A 20250-nucleotide genomic window follows, 5' to 3' on the forward strand; every position below is an offset into this window, starting at 1 on the left:
CGATTGCGCGGCTTAGTGCATGAGGCTCCTGTGTCTGTCCTCTCCGCCAACGGTGTTGACAATGCATGCACTCAACCTGTTTTTATGTCTCCCCCCACCCTTTTTCTTTATCTTCTTGTGCATGTGTGCATTAGCATCATCAGGCGGAGGAGAATTGGCACCGGAGCACGAGGGAGCTGCAACTCACCAGGCCCCGGTGGGCCATGGCACAGACACCGAGGCCACCAGTGATACGGAGGGCGAGGGGAGCTTCACAACGGGTAGCCGTGGTGACACCAGCGACACCGACACGTCCTCGGATGGGAGCTCCCTAGCGGTGGCGGCAACATCCGTGCCCCCCGCCTCTACAGGTACAGCCGCCACCCCGCGCACCAGCTCCGCCCTCCCAGCAGCCCCTCAGCCTTCGCTCCGTGCCCGCTCGCCTAAGAAGGCGGGCGTCTCCTTCGCCCCAGGCACCTCAGGCCCTGCCCCTGTTACCCCTGCTGCCCTCAGTGAGGAGGTCATTGACCTCCTACAGACCATCATTGTTGGGCAGTCTACCCTTTTGAAAGCCATCCAGGGGGTAGAGAGGGAGGTGCATCGTAGCAATGCATACCTGGAGGGCATTCATTCGGGTCAGGCTGCCCATCAACGATCGTTCAATGCTCTGGCCTCAGCACTGACCGCAGCCATTGTCCCTGTTTCCAGCCTCCCTCTTCTAACTGCCTCCAGCCTGTCTCTGTCTCCTGTTCCTCTGCCTATCCCATCCACACCATCAGACCAGCCTGCACACACCTCAACACCCGAGGGCAGCTCATCCAGACATAAGCACCACAGATCACACAAACATTCACCCAAGTAACACCCAGAAGCAGACATGCCAACAGCCACTACCACCTCTGTGTCCCCCACCTCCTCATCTCCCCCCTCCCTCCCTGTGACGTCTCTACTCACACCTGCATGCACACCACCATCAGCCAGTACTTCCATCACCAGCACACCCTCCAGTCCAGTCCGCACACGTGCAGTCACCACCCCCACTGCCATTTACACGTCCCCTGTGTCCTCTCCCACTGTGTCTGTCACCCCCTCTTCCAAGACACACAAACGCAGGCAGCCACCCACCCAACAGCCAAGCACCTCACGACAGCCTCCAGCCCATGCACCTTCACCCAAGGACAGCACACTTGACTCTCCTACAACCACCTCCTCTTCCTCCACTCCCATAACCACTACACCTACCCTTTACCCTGGTCCTAAAAAACGTTACCTCTCCACTCTTGACCTCTTTCCCTCCCCTGCCCCCCCTCCCTCCATCTGCTAAGAGTCCCAGGAGCGCCTCAGCCACCACCAGCCCGGCTTCAAGGGTCACCGTAGTGCATGGCTTTTGGAGTCCCCCCTTTGCCAGCAGTGATACATCGGTCAGCAGCAAGGGGACAGCCAGCCCCCCCCTGGAAAGAGGACCCGTAAAGTAAGGGGCCGCCACGGGACGACTGACACAGCTGCCCCCAAGGACCAAAGTTCTGCCACTTCACCTGCCACAACATCCAGGGGAGGCAAGGGCCAGAGAGCCAGATCGAAGGAGGGCAAGGGCAGCAGGGCGGAGAAGTCAGCCAGCAGGAGCGCGGACCAGGAGGGCCCCACAAGCCCCATCCCGGGTGTGAGGGAGGACACCCAAGGGCCCAGCACACCGTCACCGAAGGGTCCAGCAAATGCACGGTCGGAGGGCGACTGAGCAGGGAGTCGTGGCCAGGTCTGACTCCCTTGACTTACAGAACAAGCACCGCTGAACAGGGCCCCGCCGTCCAGAAAGGCACCGCTGAACAGGGCCCCGCCGTCCAGAAAGGCACCGCTGAACAGGGCCCCGCCGTCCAGAAAGGTACAGCTGAACAGGGCCCTGCCGTCCAGAAAGGCACCGCTGAACAGGGCCCCGCCGTCCAGACAGGCACCGCTGAACAGGGCCCCGCCGTCCAGAAAGGCACCGCTGAACAGGGCCCCGCCGTGCAGAAAGGCACCGCTGAACAGGGCATCGCCGGGAGGAGCACCGCTGAACAGGGGCCCTTCCTGTCAAGCACCGCTCCGCTGGGCCCCGTCGTCTCAAGCACCGCTCCGCTGGGCCCTTCCTGTCAAGCACCACTCCGCTGGGCCCTTCCTGTCAAGCACCGCTCCGCTGGGCCCCGCCGTCTCAAGCACCGCTCTGCTGGGCCCTTCCTGTCAAGCACTGCTCCGCTGGGCCCTTCCTGTCAAGCACCGCTCCGCTGGGCCCCGCCGTCTCAAGCACCGCTCCGCTGGGCCCTTCCTGTCAAGCACCGCTCCGCTGGGCCCTTCCTGTCAAGCACCGCTCCGCTGGGCCCCGCCGTCTCAAGCACCGCTCCGCTGGGCCCTTCCTGTCAAGCACCGCTCTGCTGGGCCCCGCCGTCTCAAGCACCGCTCCGCTGGGCCCTTCCTGTCAAGCACCGCTCAGCTGGGCCCTTCCTGTCAAGCACCGCTCCGCTGGGCCCAGCCGTCTCAAGCACCGCTCCGCTGGGCCCTTCCTGTCAAGCACCGCTCCGCTGGGCCCCGCCGTCTTAAGCACCGCTCCGCTGGGCCCTTCCTGTCAAGCACCGCTCCGCTGGCCCCTCCTGTCAAGCACCGCTCCGCTGGGCCCTTCCTGTCAAGCACTGCTCCGCTAGGCCCCGCCGTCTCAAGCACCGCTCCGCTGGGCCCCTCCTGTCAAGCACCGCTCCGCTGGGCCCCTCCTGTCAAGCACCGCTCCGCTGGGCCCCGCCGTCTCAAGCACCGCTCCGCTGGGCCCTTCCTGTCAAGCACCGCTCCGCTGGGCCCCTCCTGTCAAGCACCGCTCCGCTGGGCCCTTCCTGTCAAGCACTGCTCCGCTGGGCCCTGCCGTCTCAAGCACCGCTGGCCCAATGACAGTGCCGGTTCTGTGTCGTGCTAATGTTCACGCTGCACTCGGGCCACCCTGCCTCCTCCATTGCCTGTGGAGACTGTTATCCACTTGATGGACTGTGGCTTTGCACTCCCCAGGATATGACAGTGGACAAGCCACCCACTTCTGAGACTTGAGAGACTGTGGCTTTGCACTCCCCAGGATATGACAGTGGGCAAGCCACCCACTGTAGAGACTTGAGAGACTGTGGCTTTGCACTCCCCAGGATTGAACAGTGGGCATGATGGCCCCTTCTTGGATCTGGCGTCGTGGACTCATGTGGCTGTGGTGCCCCCCCTTCCCTTCCCCCTGAGGTGCCTGTAGTTTTATTATCTGATGCCCCTGCAGTGTTCTCTCCAACGGACTCAGGTCTCCTGTGTGGGCTTTGCCCATGTGTTGATACACTTTGGCCCACGGACATTTGCAATTTCAGTGACTGTGCGGGACTTTTTGCCTCTATTTATCGGTTACGCAATGTTTACACTTGGATTTTTTTGTTTCATTTTCCTATTTTACCATGACTTCAATGAACCTATTTTTTACATAAATGTTGTTTCTCACTTTAATCATATCTTTTCGTTATTCCGGGGGGTTTGGGTCGGGTCACTTTGACTTGGTGCTCTGCATTGGTGTGTAGATAGTTGGGGGGTGGGTGTAATGCGTATGTGTGTGCCCGTAACCCTTCCTCCTCCCCCCCTCCCCTGTGTCGTAGGTGCAGTACTCACCGTTGTCGTCTGCGCCGGAGTTCGTACTCGTGGTAGATGAGCAGGTAGACGAGAGCAGGTATGATGTTCAATTCGGGCTCCATGCTGTCCTCCGTCCTCGTGGAGTGTATAGAGGTGAGCGTTTTCCCGTTCGTAGTCTGTTTCCACCGTGTTTTTATCGGCGGGGCTCCCGCCCCGTAAAAGGTGGCGGGTTGGTGAGTTGTGATAGGGTAGGCGCTACATTGTCTGCCGCCTGCCTGTTGGCGGTGACCGCCGCGCTGTTTGTCTGTCCCGCCGTGGCGGTCGGAGTGTTAAAGTGGCGGGCTCTGTTGGCGGTTCCCGCCAGGGTCAGAATTACATTTTTTGGACCGCCAGCCTGTTGGCGGGTTGGCCGCCGCTTTATCACCGACCGCCAGGGTCAGAATGACCCCCTAACTCTTCAAGTTGGAGCTATGCGGAAACAAATCTTTTGACAAGTTGCTAAAAGTTCTGGGAAAGCAAAAAGAAAGGGTTTATAAATTTCAAAGAAGATTACAAGCTTCACTGAAACCTAAAATCTAAAGTAAGCAGTACAGGAGCATGCCTCACATGAAGAAGCGTGTATTGCTTACAAGACTTAATATGCAAGTGGGAGATGTATAAGCTGGCCAATCCTTGTTGTAGAGAGCCACTCAGGGTCTCCTCTCTTTTGTTGCCCTGCTCCGTGACGTGGTACGGTGTCCGGAGTGAGGGCTATATAATAAAGTAGGGTGGGACCATTTTGGTCTTTTACGCCTGTGTAACCAATACTGTGTCAGTGTTCTTGTAGCGCGCCTGCCACGCATAGAGTGTCATCGCTGCACCCGGGGTCGCTGGTTAGCACCCCTCTATACTTGTATATCAACTTCAACTCTTTAATGCATCAAAGAGCAGGGCTTAAAATCGGAAGGGAATCCTACTCCCTAGTTTTATTTGAAGTCTTGGAATACATTTCTGACATTTTGGGTATTTACCTAACGTCCCAAGCAAATATCTAGAAATCTACAGAATTCTATATTTTCACTATTACTCTTACTGGACATAATCTAAGCCTGGTATGTTTTCTATCAGTGTCTTATATGCATAAATAAAGTACTGTTCTTTCTAGAAGCACTGTGAGAGGCTGGGAAGTGTGTTTACCTTAATTTGAACTACATTAAGGTATATAGATTGCCTGGACCTCTGAGGGTGCACTTCAAAGCAACTCCCTGGGCCAGGACATATGTGTGAAGCTTGACTGCAGGGTCATACTGGCAGGGAGGTCACATATCTAAGTTCCCCTGCTGGGAATGTTGTTTTGAAGAGCACTGCATAATTAACTCAATTACATTATTTTGGCCCTGACTGCGCTCTGTAGCTCAAAAGTCCTTGGGCCACATGTATCATTTTATCCAACAGCGATTACCTAATTGCGATTTTTTGAAAAATCGCAATTAGGTAATCACTATTGGAATGTATGAAACTCCAGGAGCTTCATCCTGCGATTCACAAGAGCTCGCAAATGGACCTACCTCATTAATATTCATGAGGTAGGTCGAAATTTGAAAGGCATTACGAATGGCTACAATCACAGGGATGGTGGCTTGCTGGGCTCAACAGACCACCATGTCTGTGATTGCTTTTCAATAAAGCAATGGTTTTTTTTTTAAATGCAGCCCGTTTTCCTTAAAGGAAAACGGGATGCGTTTAAAAATGAAAAATGAAAAGTTTTCTTTTAATTTTTTAAGAGTAGGCAGTGGTCCATGGGACCACTGCCTGGTCTAAAAAAATGTTTTTGCATGCATTCACAAAGGGGAATGGGCCCCCTTCCCCTTTGCAAATTTGCAAATGGCTTACCACCAATTTGAAATTGGTGGTAACTGCGATTGTTTTGCGACCGCATTCACGGTCACAAAACAATCAGATAAACCTCGGCTATTCGGTATTAGGAAGGGACGCCCTTGACACACCCCTTCCTAATACCGAATCAGTATGTAGTCATAATTTCAATTTGTGATTCGGTAACAAGTTACGGAATCACAAATTGGATTTGTTACATACCAAAATGCAGTTTTTGTGATCGCAAATGGTCCTTTGGGCCATTTGCGATCGCAAAACACTTTGTTACATCTGGCCCCTTATTCTTTCCGTTTCTCATGGTGTGAAATGAGGAATTTGTTTTTATAGGGTATTTCTCTTCCTTTCACCTGTGTTTTTATTCTGGGCAGGCAGATACAGAAAGAGTAGAAGTGTCTGCAGTTTTGTATCCATTTACTGTGTATTGAAAAAATCCCTCCCTAACACGGAAGTGTTCCTCACTTGGGAGAGGTAACTATTCCTACCTTTTATAAGCAATAATTAATGTTTGCTTCTAAGGTGTGAGTCTACCTGCAAAATATTTGTTAGTGTTTGTAATATGCTCTCATTTCCTTATGCTTAAATTTAAAACTGTTTCAAATCCCTTATACTGTAGCAACACCACACACCATGTAAAGCGCATTCACATGTACCTCCTGAAAGCTCTCATGCACTCTCCCACACCCTACACCCAGCCCGACTCACTCACACTCGCACCAACCAGCCACCCGCTTACACAGATCAAACACTACCCTAACAAAACACCAAACTCACATCCATGTTCCTCAACACCCACTCCTTCATCAAACATCCCACAGAGATATATGACCTACTGCAAGACCATGCTCCAGACCCAACTTTATCAAGGAAGCATGAGTAAACCCAACCTTGGCCGTTGATATCACTGCAGCCTTTCACGCCAGATACAAGATTGGTAAGCAGGACAGTCAGAACTAGCCCTGTGGTTGAGTCACCATCATATGTAAAGATACCATTAGCTGTACTACCTACACGGAGACATTCCACCAGGAACATGGAATACCTCACATTCATTCAAGATATCCATTACAGTCAATTTCTCCCTAGACATGATCCTTGTATACAGGCTGCCAGGACCCCATACCAATTTTCTTAGCAGCATCACTGACTTTGTTACACTGCTCCCATCAACGAAAGAGCCTTCATCCTCCTCAGAGACCTTCATTTTCACCACAGCGACTAAAGATCAACAGCCCTTCTAAAACAGCACAGAAACCTTAGCCTCACTCAGCACAATACCGACCCATCCACACACCGCTGGATACCTACTGGAACCAATTTTCTCCTCAATCAGCAAAATCACAGTCAACAAGTCAGCAGCTCTGAACGGGACAGATCACACCCTCATCAGTTTCAACATACCCATCCTGCTCCATCACAGACCTTCCGCCACCATTGCACCCTGCTGCAGCTGGAAAAGCATCTCAGAAGAGGAATGGGCTTCTGTCATCTCTGAGCACCCACCCAAGTGACTTTTTAAAAGCCATCAAAAACCCCAACAGTTGGATCACCACATGCTTCAACACTGTGGCTCACATCCAGAGCAATCCAATGGCAAGTGCCTGGCCACAAGCCAGCTGGTACACAGAGGAAGTCAAGCTAATGAAGCGCCACTGCAAGCAACTGTAAAGCAAATGGAGAACAAGTAAAGACACCACAGATAAAGACAACTTCATATCAGCCCTAAGACATTACCATCAGCAGATATGGAACCTCCAGCACACAGCTCTTGCAGATCACATCAACTTCTGTACTAGCTTCAGCAAGAAAATCTTTGTAATCAAAGATTTCACTGGATCTCCTGTCACCTTCAGCAGCATCACCCCTCCATAAGACCTTTCAGAATTCTTCCTCTTTAACAATATCACCTCCATATACAGCAAATGTAATCCTCAACTGGGCCCCCTCACCATCGCACTTAGGCTTCCTATCACAGCTGGTAAATAGAGCCTGACCTTATGATCTGTTGTTTCTACCATTGAAATTGCTGCTACCATGAAGACCATCTTCTCGGGGGCGCCATCTGACACTTGTCCCCACCACGCCTTTAGCAAAGAACTCTTATTGATCATACCCTCAGCAACTACCAGCTCCTTGATGCCACACAGTCTTTAGGCCGAACCACAGTACAGAAACAGCTCTCATAGCCACCACAGTAGACATTTGCATGATTCATGCTGTGCAGGCACGCCAACCCTCATTCTCCCGGAGCTCTCTGCAGCGTTTGACACAGTCTCACATCCCATTCTCATCAGGTTTCTGCACAAATTTGGCATCCAGGGATCCTCTCTCTGCTGGATCTGCTCCTTCTTAACAGAAAGGACACTCGTTGTCAGCCTGGTACCTTACTCCTCTGAAGCTCTCAAACTCATCTGCAGAGTGCCTCAAGACTCATTGCTGAGCTCCATCTTCTTCCATGCATGCATAATCTCCCCAGGCTATGTCATCCATGCGCAGAACAACAACATCCTCTCCTATGCAGACTATACACAACTCATACTCTCCCTCTCGGACAAGACCCCCAACACAAGTAACTAGTTCACTTCCTGCATATCTGAAGTTGCTAACTGAATGCAAGCCAACTGTCTGAATGTAGGCATCAACAAGACAGATGTAGTGTTCTTCAGCAAGCTCACCTCTCCATGGGAGTCCAACTGCTGGCCAGCTGAACTGGGACCCACAACTTATGCCAGGAATCTCAGAACAATCATTGACAGCAAACTGGACATGACCACACAAGTCAATGCCGTCACTGCATCCTGCTTCCACACCCTTGAGGAAGATCTTCAAATGGCTCCTATGCAACACTACAAAAACTGTAATTAATGCCATATTCACCAGCAACTTAGACTGTGAGAACACCCTCTATGCCGAGATTACTAATTAGCTCACTAGAAGGCTACAAATCATCCAACTCGGTAGCCTAACTTATGTTCAACCTCTCACACTACAGCACACCTCAGGGAACTATAGTGGCTCCTGATACACAAACACACTCAATTTAATCCAACTCACATTTTCAACACAGTACACAACTCACACCCCACCTACCTGAACAGTTCCATCTTCTTAATCAACCACCCAGACACCTCGGGATGGAGGACATACACAGAACCAGATCAGAAGGAAGGCTATTTTTGACTCTGGCCCCATGTTACAAAGGCAGCAACAGATAGTAGTTACCTCATTGAAATGCCATATTCAAATGTGCAATTTAGCTTGACAGTTGACATTGCATGAAGAATCACACAGGTCATCAACCTTAGCAATAAAGAAAGGTAATATTTTGCGTTGAATATGTCATTGGCATGATCGTCATAATTTTCTTATGGACACATTTGAAAAACATGTTTTTACAGATCACATGCTAAAGCTTGTTCTGTTTAATTTCTTCAGTCTTCCCCAAGGTTTTAGTGAAAAACCTCAAGAATCCTGTCTGTCTGCTGGTAATTTTGGCTCAGGTGAATCTGTGTGCGATGGTGGCTGGCATAATGACATTCATGGCCAAATATCTGGAGAGGCAGTTCTCAATTACAGTGTCAATGGCTAACCTGATAATGGGTATGTACAATCACAGAGATCACAAGTTGAGAAAAATTGTAAGTTACTGTCACATTGTCTCTTGCCGTGAAATAATTATGGTGAATTTTCAGCTGTACAAGATGGCAATCCAACCCCCACTGTGTAATATGAGGATTACCTACAGCCAGGGCCACTGGATTTATTCAGCAATTGAGGACCAAATTATGTGTCAGGGTTGACTGACTTACGTGGCAATAAATGGTAAATTATGAGGGTTAATGCAGCATATTCCATGGCAGTGGTTTTGATGTTTCATCTTTTAACTGCACATCAAAGGTGGGTGGGCACTGATGTCCTATGATTTGTATCAGTTTAACATCTGAATGCAGTAATGGGTAACTGCAAGGTGACAAGTTAATCTTTAAAAAAGTTTACTGCCACTATGTGGCACCACAAGAGGCTACAGTTGGTGGCTCTGATAGCAAGTGCATTAAATACATAATTATTTGGAAAATTGTGTAGCAGCAGGATCACATAATACCCACAGCCCTTTTCTGACTGCAGTACTGACCTGTTATGGCTGTGCAAACAGTGAGCATCATAGCAAGACAAAAAATGATGATACCACTAAAAGAAGAGTTGGCAAATAAATAGCTTTCCCTAGGGAAAATATGGATTTTATAGAAATCAGTGCCACTATTGTTTTGCATATATTTTCTCAGCAAAAAGCCTCAGCTTTTAACAGCCTCTATTGACATCTCGTGTGATGCCAAAGGTATATAGAATCTTATTTTCAGACACCTACAGAAGTGATATGTGGACTGGCAGACTTTGAGTTACATTACCATAGTCTGGTCTGTATTCAGTCCAGAATTGCCTGCTTCAAAATCTTGGAATGGAATGACTATTTAATATTTCAAAGCAGACTAAGGTGGGATTGAGCTTCGTTGACTAGATTGTTTCTGTGGTACTCTAGGAGCAGGTGCTTTTCCTGTATGAAGCCCAGGAACTGGATGCATTTTACAACCTTCAGGTTACTTCCCAATACATGTACCTCTTAAAGCCAGTTTTGTGCAGGAGTTTGTCAGATGGGAGGAGAGATGAATAGGTATTCTGTTAGTAACAGATATAGGGGGTCATTTTGACCTCGGCGGTCTTTTTTAAAGACCGCTGAGGGACCGCCGTGGGGAAGACCGCCAGTGGTGGTGGTTTGCCGCTCGGCCTATTATGACGTTGGCAGCTCTCCGTCCTTTTACGGACGGAAAGCCGCCAACAGCCATACTGGTGGGAGGCGGGGAAGTGGAGGTTGCTCCACCTCCACCGCCACGCCAACAGAACACCACCCAGCGAATCACGTCCTGTGATTCGCCGTGGCGGTGTTCTGTTGGCGGTGTGGTGTCGGCGGAGCTGCCCCCATGTCTCCTGTCCCCTCCCGGAGGATCGTCGGACCAGGTAAGTCGATCGTCCGTGAGGGGAGGGGGGTGGGGGGGATGTTGTGTGTTGTGTGGGTGCATGGGGGTGTGCGTGTGTGTATGTAGAGGGGGTGTGTGAGTGCGTGTATGCATGCAGGGGTGTTGTGTGTATGGGAATGAGTGCGTGTATGTCTGTGGGTATGTCTGTATGGATGTGTGCGTGTATGTTTGAATGTGGGTGTGCATGTGTGTGGGTGTAGGCATGTATGTCGGCGTGTGTGCGTGTAAGTATGTAGGTGGTGCCTGTGTGCGTGTCGTGTAGGTATGGGTGACGTGATGTTGGGGGTCGGGGTGGGGAGGGGGGCCTATCACAGCACATGATTAGAATTTGGTGGAAGGCCCTATTAGCGCCATTGGTTTTCATTTTGTGGAGCTTAATCACTCCACCAATGACAGTCAGTGGCAAGTGGAGATACTCTGGTTATCCTCGATCGGGAGAAATGACATTAGATCCTTAGGTGTGACAGCATTACCACAGGTCTGAACACAAAGGAGAATGCAATTTGGTGATATTGAATTGAATATACCGTGTGAGTCTCTTTGCATTACATCTGTATTCTATATTAATTATTCTGTTTTTCTTAAATGCACGCCTATAGGAACAATCTTCATGTATTGTGCTATGTATAGCATCATCTAATCCTTCTAAAATATCAGCTGTTGATGTAATCCTCTTATATGAACATTCTTAAAGTATGGTGCTATATAACTTTCAATCTATGCATGGTACCATCTAATTTAATTTCTAAAATTAGTTGTTGCTGTGAAAAAGATCCTCTATCATGTTGCATACTGTTTGATCAAACTCAATGGCAATATATTTTTTTGCTATGTTGTTTATTTCCCAGCAACGTGTAAATCATTGGAAAAGTCCTCTCTTTATGAGCTCAGCTGAGGCATATCTCTAAGGCTCACCAGTGTTTACTTGACTTAAGTCAATAGTCAACTTTGTTGCTACGGCAATGACCATAGAGACATGTATTGATGAAGAATAGTGATTGTTCCCATTTTTAAATTCAACTTGGAACTTACCAATGCCTGAATGCATGTGTATGGTATGTACAGCTTTGGCAAGTGGTATTCGTTTAGAGGACACTGTTGTAGACAAGTCGTTCTCTAGATATCCCTACACGAGTGCAGTGTAGTTTTGTTATTTAGTTTTAAACTGAGCTTTTGAGTTTTGCGTTGGCTAACATAATTGGTTATTGGCAATTTTAAATTCCACTTTTTTTTTTTTCATTGGGCTAGAGGCCTATTCATTTATTGTCAAATTGATCTCAGTTATGTCCCCTTCTTGGATTTTATAAGTTACACGTGTTTATAGAGACTAATGCCCCCCTCTTTTCTGCACATGCATGGTTAAGTCTGTGTCTCCAATGTTGACTGATTTTTGATAACAATTAGTTTTCTTTAGTTAAACTCTTCTATTTATTTTTCTTGAGAATTGGGCTAGTGGCCTATTAATTTATGGCCAGTTTTATCCCCTTATTAGAATTTATGTCATATATGCCTTTTGAGACTATCACCACTTTCTGTGCACATGCGCAGTTAATTCCAGATCTCCCATTTTTACAGTTTTTTGACCATGTTAAGTTTATTTTTATTTTTCAATTTAGTCTCTTTGAGAATCGGGATAGTGGCTAATTTATGGCCAATCATTGAATAAAATACATGTCATTGTGCCATAATTGATCTCTCGTAGTAAGGGTCTTTTTTCTCCTTTTAGGTGATCAGTACAGCTTAAAATGCCAATCTGTTTCCGGTCCTTCACTCATGCTGTCTGTATGCTGACAGTCATTCCGCCTTTGGTCCCCCAAGGAGAATTGAATTGTGTAATTTGGTAAACCTTGTGCTCAGGTGTATGGTCTGAAATATCTGGCTTGTCAAACTGTTTAATTTTAGGTCCGTATTTGCTCTTGAATTCTGGCTTATTGGACTATTTAATTTAAGGTCCACTTTTCCTATTAGTTTTAGGTAATCGCTGTTGCTGTAATTTTTCATTGTTTTCCTGTTCTGACTTAATTAGAATTCTTGGTTACTGGTGAATACTTTCATTTTTTTGGATAGTTTCACCATAGTGTAACCTCACATTAACTTTCAGAAGGATGTAGAACATTGGTTTTCAGAACAGGAATATAGTTGATACTCTTCCCTTGTACGTATTGGTCTTCCCATCTTAGGCAATACATACAGGGGCGGCTCCTCCATTAGGGCGGAGGAGCGTTGCCCCCGCTAGCAGCAGAAGCTGCAAATCTTTCACCAGAAAAAGGATAATAAACTAGGTTTATTATCCCTGCATGGTGAAAGGGGTGGGCCATGGAGGTGATGGGCAGTGAGGGCAGTGCACTGTGCACTCCCCTCAGAGCGCATGTGTGTTTGGCAGGCCGTCTCGGGCCAGCCAAACACACATGTGCAGTAGGCTCCCTCCAGCCCGGCACTGTGGAGCGACGTGGTGAAGAGCGAGGTAAGTTTTTATATTATTATTATTTCTTTTTTAAACTAATTTTAGACCCGCCCCGCACCCTCCCTCACCCTCCGTGCGCTACAACTTCCCCTCTCCTTATTAGCGAAGTGAGCTGCGACTGGATAGATACCCTGCAAGTAGGTGGCAGTTTGAAATATTTTTACATTTTTAATCACTTTGGGTTCTCTTTAGAAATGGCGTGTACATATTTGTGGTGATGGTTTTCACTTACGTTCGGCCATTGCACACTTTCCATTGGGTCATGGAGTTTCACCGTTAACCCAATTTTAAGCACTTTGGTATTGGTGTTAATTTTAACTGCTTGGCGTGCTTTATGACGTTTTGGTTGTGGAACTTATTGACTTTTTCCACTGTGAGTCATTGCCTATATAGTGATTGCCATTAAATTTTAAGGGTCAAAACATCATTGACGTGTCATTGGCAAATTGGGAAAGAGGCATTCATTGTGATACATTCCATCTTGTACAAAATATTTTAATGATTTTAAGACCCCCCTGGCCATTGCTTTTATTTATGTTTACACTGTATATTGTTTTTATGTGATTGTTTAGTGTAATATGTTGAGCATGAATTGTTTGTCTGTATATTGTATTGTGATATAATTTTTGATAAATAATTATTCAAATAATAATTTCAATTTCTTTGAATTCTTTTTGTGGGCACTGTTTTTCTATTGTATAATTGTGGTACAAGTGTAATTTGTCTCTTGGAACATTTGTGGCCTCTATATGGTTCCTCTTTCTGGTGGCATGGAGTACAAATAACCAATACATATCATGTCCTGCCTCTTCAGCTTCTTTGATTACATTTTTACATTTTTTTTTTTTGATTTCTCATAGTATCACACCTTTTGGGGGTCCCAAGGTCCTTCTCAGGCTTCCTAATTCCTTGCATAGATGTTTCTTTTTCTGGAGATCTTCATTAAATGAATGTATGATGGAACAACGCATGTGTATATCATGCATGCCTTTACAATGCAGTCTGTACAACAACTGCATCTTTACCCCGCATGCCTTTACCACACATGCATGTACAACTAAATTTGTTGTAAAATCATGTTTGTTAAAGAAACATGTGTGGTAAATTCTCCCTTGCCTCGTCCGACACCATACTCCACCCATCCTAGCTCTTAAACCTGCCACTTCCACCCCCTGTCCCGGGCCCTAACCTCCCCAGCCTACCCTACCCTTTCCTAAAACCTACCCTGCCCTGTCCTAAAAACTAGTGCCCTAAACCCTAAAACCTACCCTGCCATGTCCTAAAAACTACCCTGACCCCCCGCACCTACCCTAAACCCTAAAAGCTACCCTGCCCTGTCCTAAAACTTACCCAGCCCTATCGTAAAATCTACCTGACCCCCGCCCTAAACCGTAAAACCTAGCTGTCATTAAAATTACCCCTCCCTGTCTTAAAAACTACCTCGAGCCCCCACCCTGAAACCTAAATCCTACCCTGCCCTGTTCTAAAAACTACCCCAACCCACGCCCTAAAAGCTACCCTGCCCTTTCATAAAAACTACCCCACCCTGTCCTAAAACTCCCCGCCCGCCCTAAAACCTAACCTGGCCTAAAAACTATCCCAACCCTTGACCTCCACTCTAAACCCTACCCTGTCCTAAAACCTATCCTGCCCTGTCCTGTCCTAAAAACTACCTTATCCCTGACCTAAAACCCAAAAACCTATTCTGTCCTAAAAATTACCCCACCCTGTCCTACAAATTAACCCTATTCCCGCTGCCACCCTGAACCCTAAAACCTACCTCGTCCTGTCCTAAAAACTACCCCAACCCCGCCTTTGCCCTAAACCCTAAAAACTACCCTGCACTGTCATAAGTACTACCTCGAACCCCCACCCTAAACCCTAAAACCTACCCTGTCCTAAAACCTACCCTTCCTTCTCCTAAAAACTACCACGACCTCCGCCCTAAAACTAAAAATATACCCTGCCCTGTCCTAAAAACTACCCTGCCCTAAACCCTAAAAGCAACACTGCCCGGACCTAAAACCTACGCCACCCTGTCCGAAAAACTACCCTGTCCCCCACCTCGCCCTAAACCCTAAAATCTACCCTGTCCTAAAACCTACCCCTGTCCTAAAAACTACCCGAACCCCCTGCCCTAAAACCTAAAATCTACCCTGTTCTGTAAGAAGAACTACCCTGATCCCGCCCCCATCCTGAGCCCTAAAAGCTACACTGGCCTGTCCTAAAACCTACCCCGACCCTCACCCTAAACCATAAAACCTACAGTGTCTTTAAAAACTACTCCTCCCTGTCCTAAAAACTACCCCAACACCCACCCTAAAACCTAAACCCTACCCCACCATATCCTAAAATCTACCCCGACCCCCACCCTAAACTCTAAAAGCAACCCTGTCCTGTCCTAAAAACTACCACGCCCTCTCCTAAAAACTATCCCGACCGTCGTCCTCAACCCTAAAACTTACCTTGTCCTAAAAACTACCCCACCCAGTCATAAAAACTACCCGACTCCTTGCCCTAAAATCTACCCTGTCCTAAAACTTGCTCTCTCCTAAAAACTACCCCAAGCCCCTGTCCTAAACCACAAAACCTATCCTGCCCTAAAACTACCCCTCTCTGCCCTGAATTCTAAAAGTTACCCTGCCCTGTACTAAAACCTCCCCCACCCTGTCCTAAAAATGAACGCTGCCAGACCCACCATAAACCCTGAAACCTACCCCATTCTAAAAGCCACCCCACCCTGTCCTGAAAACTACTGCGATCCCCCACCCTAAAACCTACCCTGTCCTAAAAACTACCCCACCTCCCGCCCCAGCCTAAACCTTAAAAGCTACCCTGCCCTGTCCTAAAACCTACCCGACCACCCGCCTTCACCCTAAACCCTAAAGGCTACCCTGCCCTGTCCTAAATCCTACCCTGCCCTGTCCTAAAACCTACCCTGCCCTAAAACCTACCCTGCCCTGCCCTAAAAACGACCCCACCCTAAACCCTAAAAGCTACCTTTCCCCGTCCTAAAAGCTGCCCTGCTCTGTCCTAAAACCTACCCCGTCCTGTACTAAAAACTATTGCGACCCCCACCCTAAACCCTAAAAGCTACCCTGTCCTAAAAACTACCCTGAACCCTACAACGTTTCCCACCCGGTCCTAAAAACTACACAGATCCTCTGACACTGTCCTAAAAACTACCCCTTCCAGCCCCACTTACTTCTTTTACTCCCTCCTGTTCCACCCGGACTGCTCTCTCTCATGTTAGCACACATATGCGTGGTTAAGGGATGTGTGCTATATGCATGCGTAGTAAACTCATATGCGTGGTAATGGCAGCGTGGTCAATGTATAGCGTTGCATTGACCACGTTGCTAGTGATGTTTCCCTCTTAAACCACTCATTAAGCAAGTTCTTTTTGACAGAAGGGCTTTTCTTTGATGTGACTATCTCAGAACTGTGTACCTAATTGATTCCCTGAAGATATTCTCCCCAGATTCAAGAGTAGACAGGGTGCTGTAACTCAATTAGTGAGTATGTAGCAGTCAAATTCTTCTGAAGTTGTTCAGTTTTGCTTTTGAGGACTTCACTGTCCCCTGACCTTCTCAGCCTTTTTAAATTGATGAGGAGTGAAATGTCATCTAAAGTATGTAAGTGACCCAAGGTGTATTTGTGATTTAAAATAGATATGATTTGAGGGCAGTTTTCACTTTCAGTTCTTGGTTCAATTTTGAAATTATTTATAAACTACATTGTTTTCAAGTTGATGAATCTATAGTCAAGGATGGTATTCCTGAATCTAGAGAAGTACGTAGGTATAGTGGGGATATCATCTGGGCTTTAGTGAGCACAACACATTCTCTCCTCGATAGTCACTTTTTTGTAGGGTGTAAACTGCATTGCGATTTTCCTAGAACTAGTTTTTGCAATAAGTTGTGGGAAAGTGGCCTCTTTCCAGCATGGTTACCCCCACCTTTGGCCTGTTTTCAGTGTGTTGGACTGTGTCTACTGGGATCCTGCTTATCAGGATCCCAGTAGTTATGCTCTCTCCCTTAAATTATGGTTGTCGGATACTGGTAATCCAGTATTTCACCCACAGTTGCCATACTGGTGCCCCCTTATCAGTCCCTAGTATATGGTACCTATGTACCCAGGACATTTGGGTGCCAGGAGATACCTATGGGCTGCAGCATTTCTTTTGCCACCCATAGGGAGCCATGCAAAGGCTTCTACAGGACTGACATTACAGCCTATGTGAAAAGGTGTGTGCACCCTTTCACTGCCAATTACACTACACCAGGTCACTTGTAAGTCACCCCTTTAGCAGGTCCTCCAGCCCTGTGGGCAGGGTGCAGACTACATGTGTGTGAGGGCACCCCTGCACTAGCAGAGGTGCCCCCACAACCTCCAGGACCCTTTTTCCCGGACTCCGTGAGTGCGGGGATGCCATTTTATGCGTGTACTGGACATAGGTTACTACCTATGTCCAGATACATAATGGTAATTCTGAACGTAGGCATGCTGGAATCATACCCCAATGCTTTTGCAAGCATTGGTTGTATGATTCCATTCAGTCTGGGGGCTCCTTGGAGGACCCCCAGTATTGCCATTCCAGCCTTCTGGGGCTTTCCAGGCAGCCCCAGCTGCTGCCACCTCTCAGATAGGTTTCTACCCTACTGTTGCTTGAGAAGCTCAAGCCCAGAAAGGCAGAACAAAGGATTTCCTTTGGGAGAAGGGTGTTACACCCTCTCCCTTTGGGAAGAGGTGTTACAGGCTTGCGAGGGGTAGCCTCCCCAAGCCTCTGGAAATGCTTTGAAGGGCACAGATGGTGCCCTCCTTGCATAATCCAGTCTACATCGGTTCAGGGACCCTTAGTCCCTGCTCTGGCATGAAACTGGAGAAAGGAAAGGGGAGTGACCACTCCCCTGTCCATCACCACCCCAGGGGTGGTGCTCAGAGCTCCTACAGAGGGTCCCTGGGTTTTGCCATATTGGATTTCAAGTTGGCAGGGAACTCTAGGAGCATTTTAGTGGCTAGTGCCAGCAGGTGACGTCAGAGCCCTCCTCTGATAGGTGGTTACCTGTTTAGCTGACCAATTTAGGGTCTCTCTCTTGAGTGGTTCTTCAGATTTGGATTGCAAGACTCCAGCAGGAATCCTCTGCATCATTTACTTCACTTTCTTACTGAAGAAACTGCACCTGGACCCTCCAGGAACTCTACAAACTACAACAAAGAAGCAAAGATGACTTCTGCAACATTGTATCTTTAGCTCCTGCCAGCAACTGTTTCCCAGTCGTGAATCCTCAGAGGACAACCTGTCTTCACCCTGCACCAGAAGAACAAAGGAATCTTCCTTGGAGTGAAAGAGTCACTCCCCTGCTTCAGCAGGCACCCCTCTGCAGCAGCAACTGGTGGCATGGGTCCCCTCTCTTGATGAAGTGTGTGGATCCAGCATCACCGGTGGTGGACTGATATAGTTCCAACTGTCCTGACATCCTACTGTCCAACTTTGGTGGAGGTAAGAGCTTACCTCCCCATGCAGGACAGTACCCCTGTGCACCGTGTGTTTTGCAGTTGCCAAGGCTTGTTGACATATTTCCATGAAGTTCTTCACCTCCGGCCCCCAGCACTCCTTTCTGCGATGCACAGCTTGCTGTGTGGTTCTCCAGAGGCCTGGCACCCTTTGTTGTAGTGCTGCGTGGGCCTTTTGTTGCACCTTCTTTGTCCCCATGCTGTGGGACTCCTGTGCATGCAGCCTGGTCTTCTGAGGGCTCTCTGAGTTGCTGAGAGCCCTCTCTGGCTCCTCCTCCTGGGTAGAGTCCACCAGGTCCCTCCTGTTCCCGGCCAGCACCATTTTCCGCTAACCGTGATCTTTGCGTGTGCCAAGGCTTGTTGGCAGAATCCAGTGATGCAAACCAGACTGCAGTCATCCATCCGGTGTGGGACATCATCTGCACCAACCAGGAACCCACATCCGTCTTCTAGGGTGCAGTACTGACTGTTGTTCTTCACCGGTGATTCTTCTTTTGCACCTTTATCCGGGTTTGCTGGGGCTCCTGTTCCCTCTGGACTCTTCTGTGCTTCTTGGACTTGGTCCCTTTCTTCCACAGGTCTTAAGGTCCAAGAAACCATTGTTGTGTCTTGCAGTTTCTTCTGTTTCTTGCATAATCTTCTTTCTTGTGTTCTTGTGTGTTCTAGGAAAGTTACTGTGATTTACTCCTGCTTTCCTGGGGTCTGTGGTGGGCTCTATTACTTACCTTTGGTGTTTTCTAATACTTCCAGCGCCCCTCTACACACTACACTTGCCTAGGTCGGAAACCGACTTTCGTATTCCACCTTCTTAGTATATGGTTTGTGTTCTCCCAGGCCCATTTCTAACTAATGTAATTTCCACTATTCACACTGTTTTCTAACTGTTTTACAGCTATTTTTGCATACTAGTGTTTATAATTTGTGTATTAATTACCTCCTAAGGGAGTATTTCTATGGTATTTTTAGCATTTGTGTCTCCAAAATAAAGTATCTTTTTTTTTGTAACACTGTGTATTTTCTTTCATGTGTCTAAGTACTGTGTGACTAGAGTGGTATTACATAAGCTTTGCATGTCTCCTAGTTAGGCCTTGGCTGCTCATCCACACTACCCCCAGAGAGCCTGGCTTCTAGACACTGTCTACATTTCACTAATAAGGGATAACTGGACCTGGTTTAAGGTGTAAGTACCTTAGGTACCCACTACAAACCAGGCCAGTCTCCTACATAAGTGACCTCTTATTCTTTGGATGTTTGCAGTAAGCTTAATGTAAAATCCACTTTGACCAAAACCTTTCCCTGGACAGTCAAGCAGTGAAGAAATTAATGAATCTTTCAGTTCTTTGTTATGAGTTTTTTTCTTGGGAATTCTTAGATTAATGCATGCACTAATTAATAAACAGTTTAAGGGAGACCATCATTCTTTGGTTGAATTTCTACACAAATAGCTTGTAAAGTGTCAGACTCAGTCTTTACACAAGATAGATGGAAATGTAAATCTGTTTTTACTGATATTGACAGCCCCCAGCTGGCCTAAAGGGGCCTAAATTCTTATGGGCTTTATAGTTAAAAGGTACAAAGCCACGGATTTGGATTGATTACAGGTGTTAAATCTCTTGCAGACATACTGTACCTGATGAGACCAAGAAATGTGCAGCTTCTCTATCATGCATTAGCCGAGCCCACCCTCCTAAATTTCAGGAGCGTACATTAATTTGAGGGCAGACCTTTTCGGTAGCTGGAGTTCATGCTCTGGACTCCTTATATAGCAACTGT

The 20250-nt window shown here is 47.6% G+C and overlaps 1 protein-coding gene across 1 annotated transcript in view; it reads left to right on the top strand.

Moving 5' to 3' along the window:
* Positions 1–20250, top strand: part of LOC138249740 (solute carrier organic anion transporter family member 2B1-like) — a 464484-nt gene that overhangs the window by 290966 nt on the left and 153268 nt on the right. Inside the window, exon 9 of the mRNA XM_069203799.1 lies at positions 8899–9063. Within this exon, the coding sequence (XP_069059900.1) occupies positions 8899–9063 (165 nt within the window). The remainder of the gene's footprint in view (positions 1–8898; positions 9064–20250) is intronic.

The sequence above is a fragment of the Pleurodeles waltl genome, chromosome 8, assembly GCF_031143425.1.
Source record: "Pleurodeles waltl isolate 20211129_DDA chromosome 8, aPleWal1.hap1.20221129, whole genome shotgun sequence".
Classification (NCBI taxonomy): Eukaryota; Metazoa; Chordata; class Amphibia; order Caudata; family Salamandridae; genus Pleurodeles; species Pleurodeles waltl.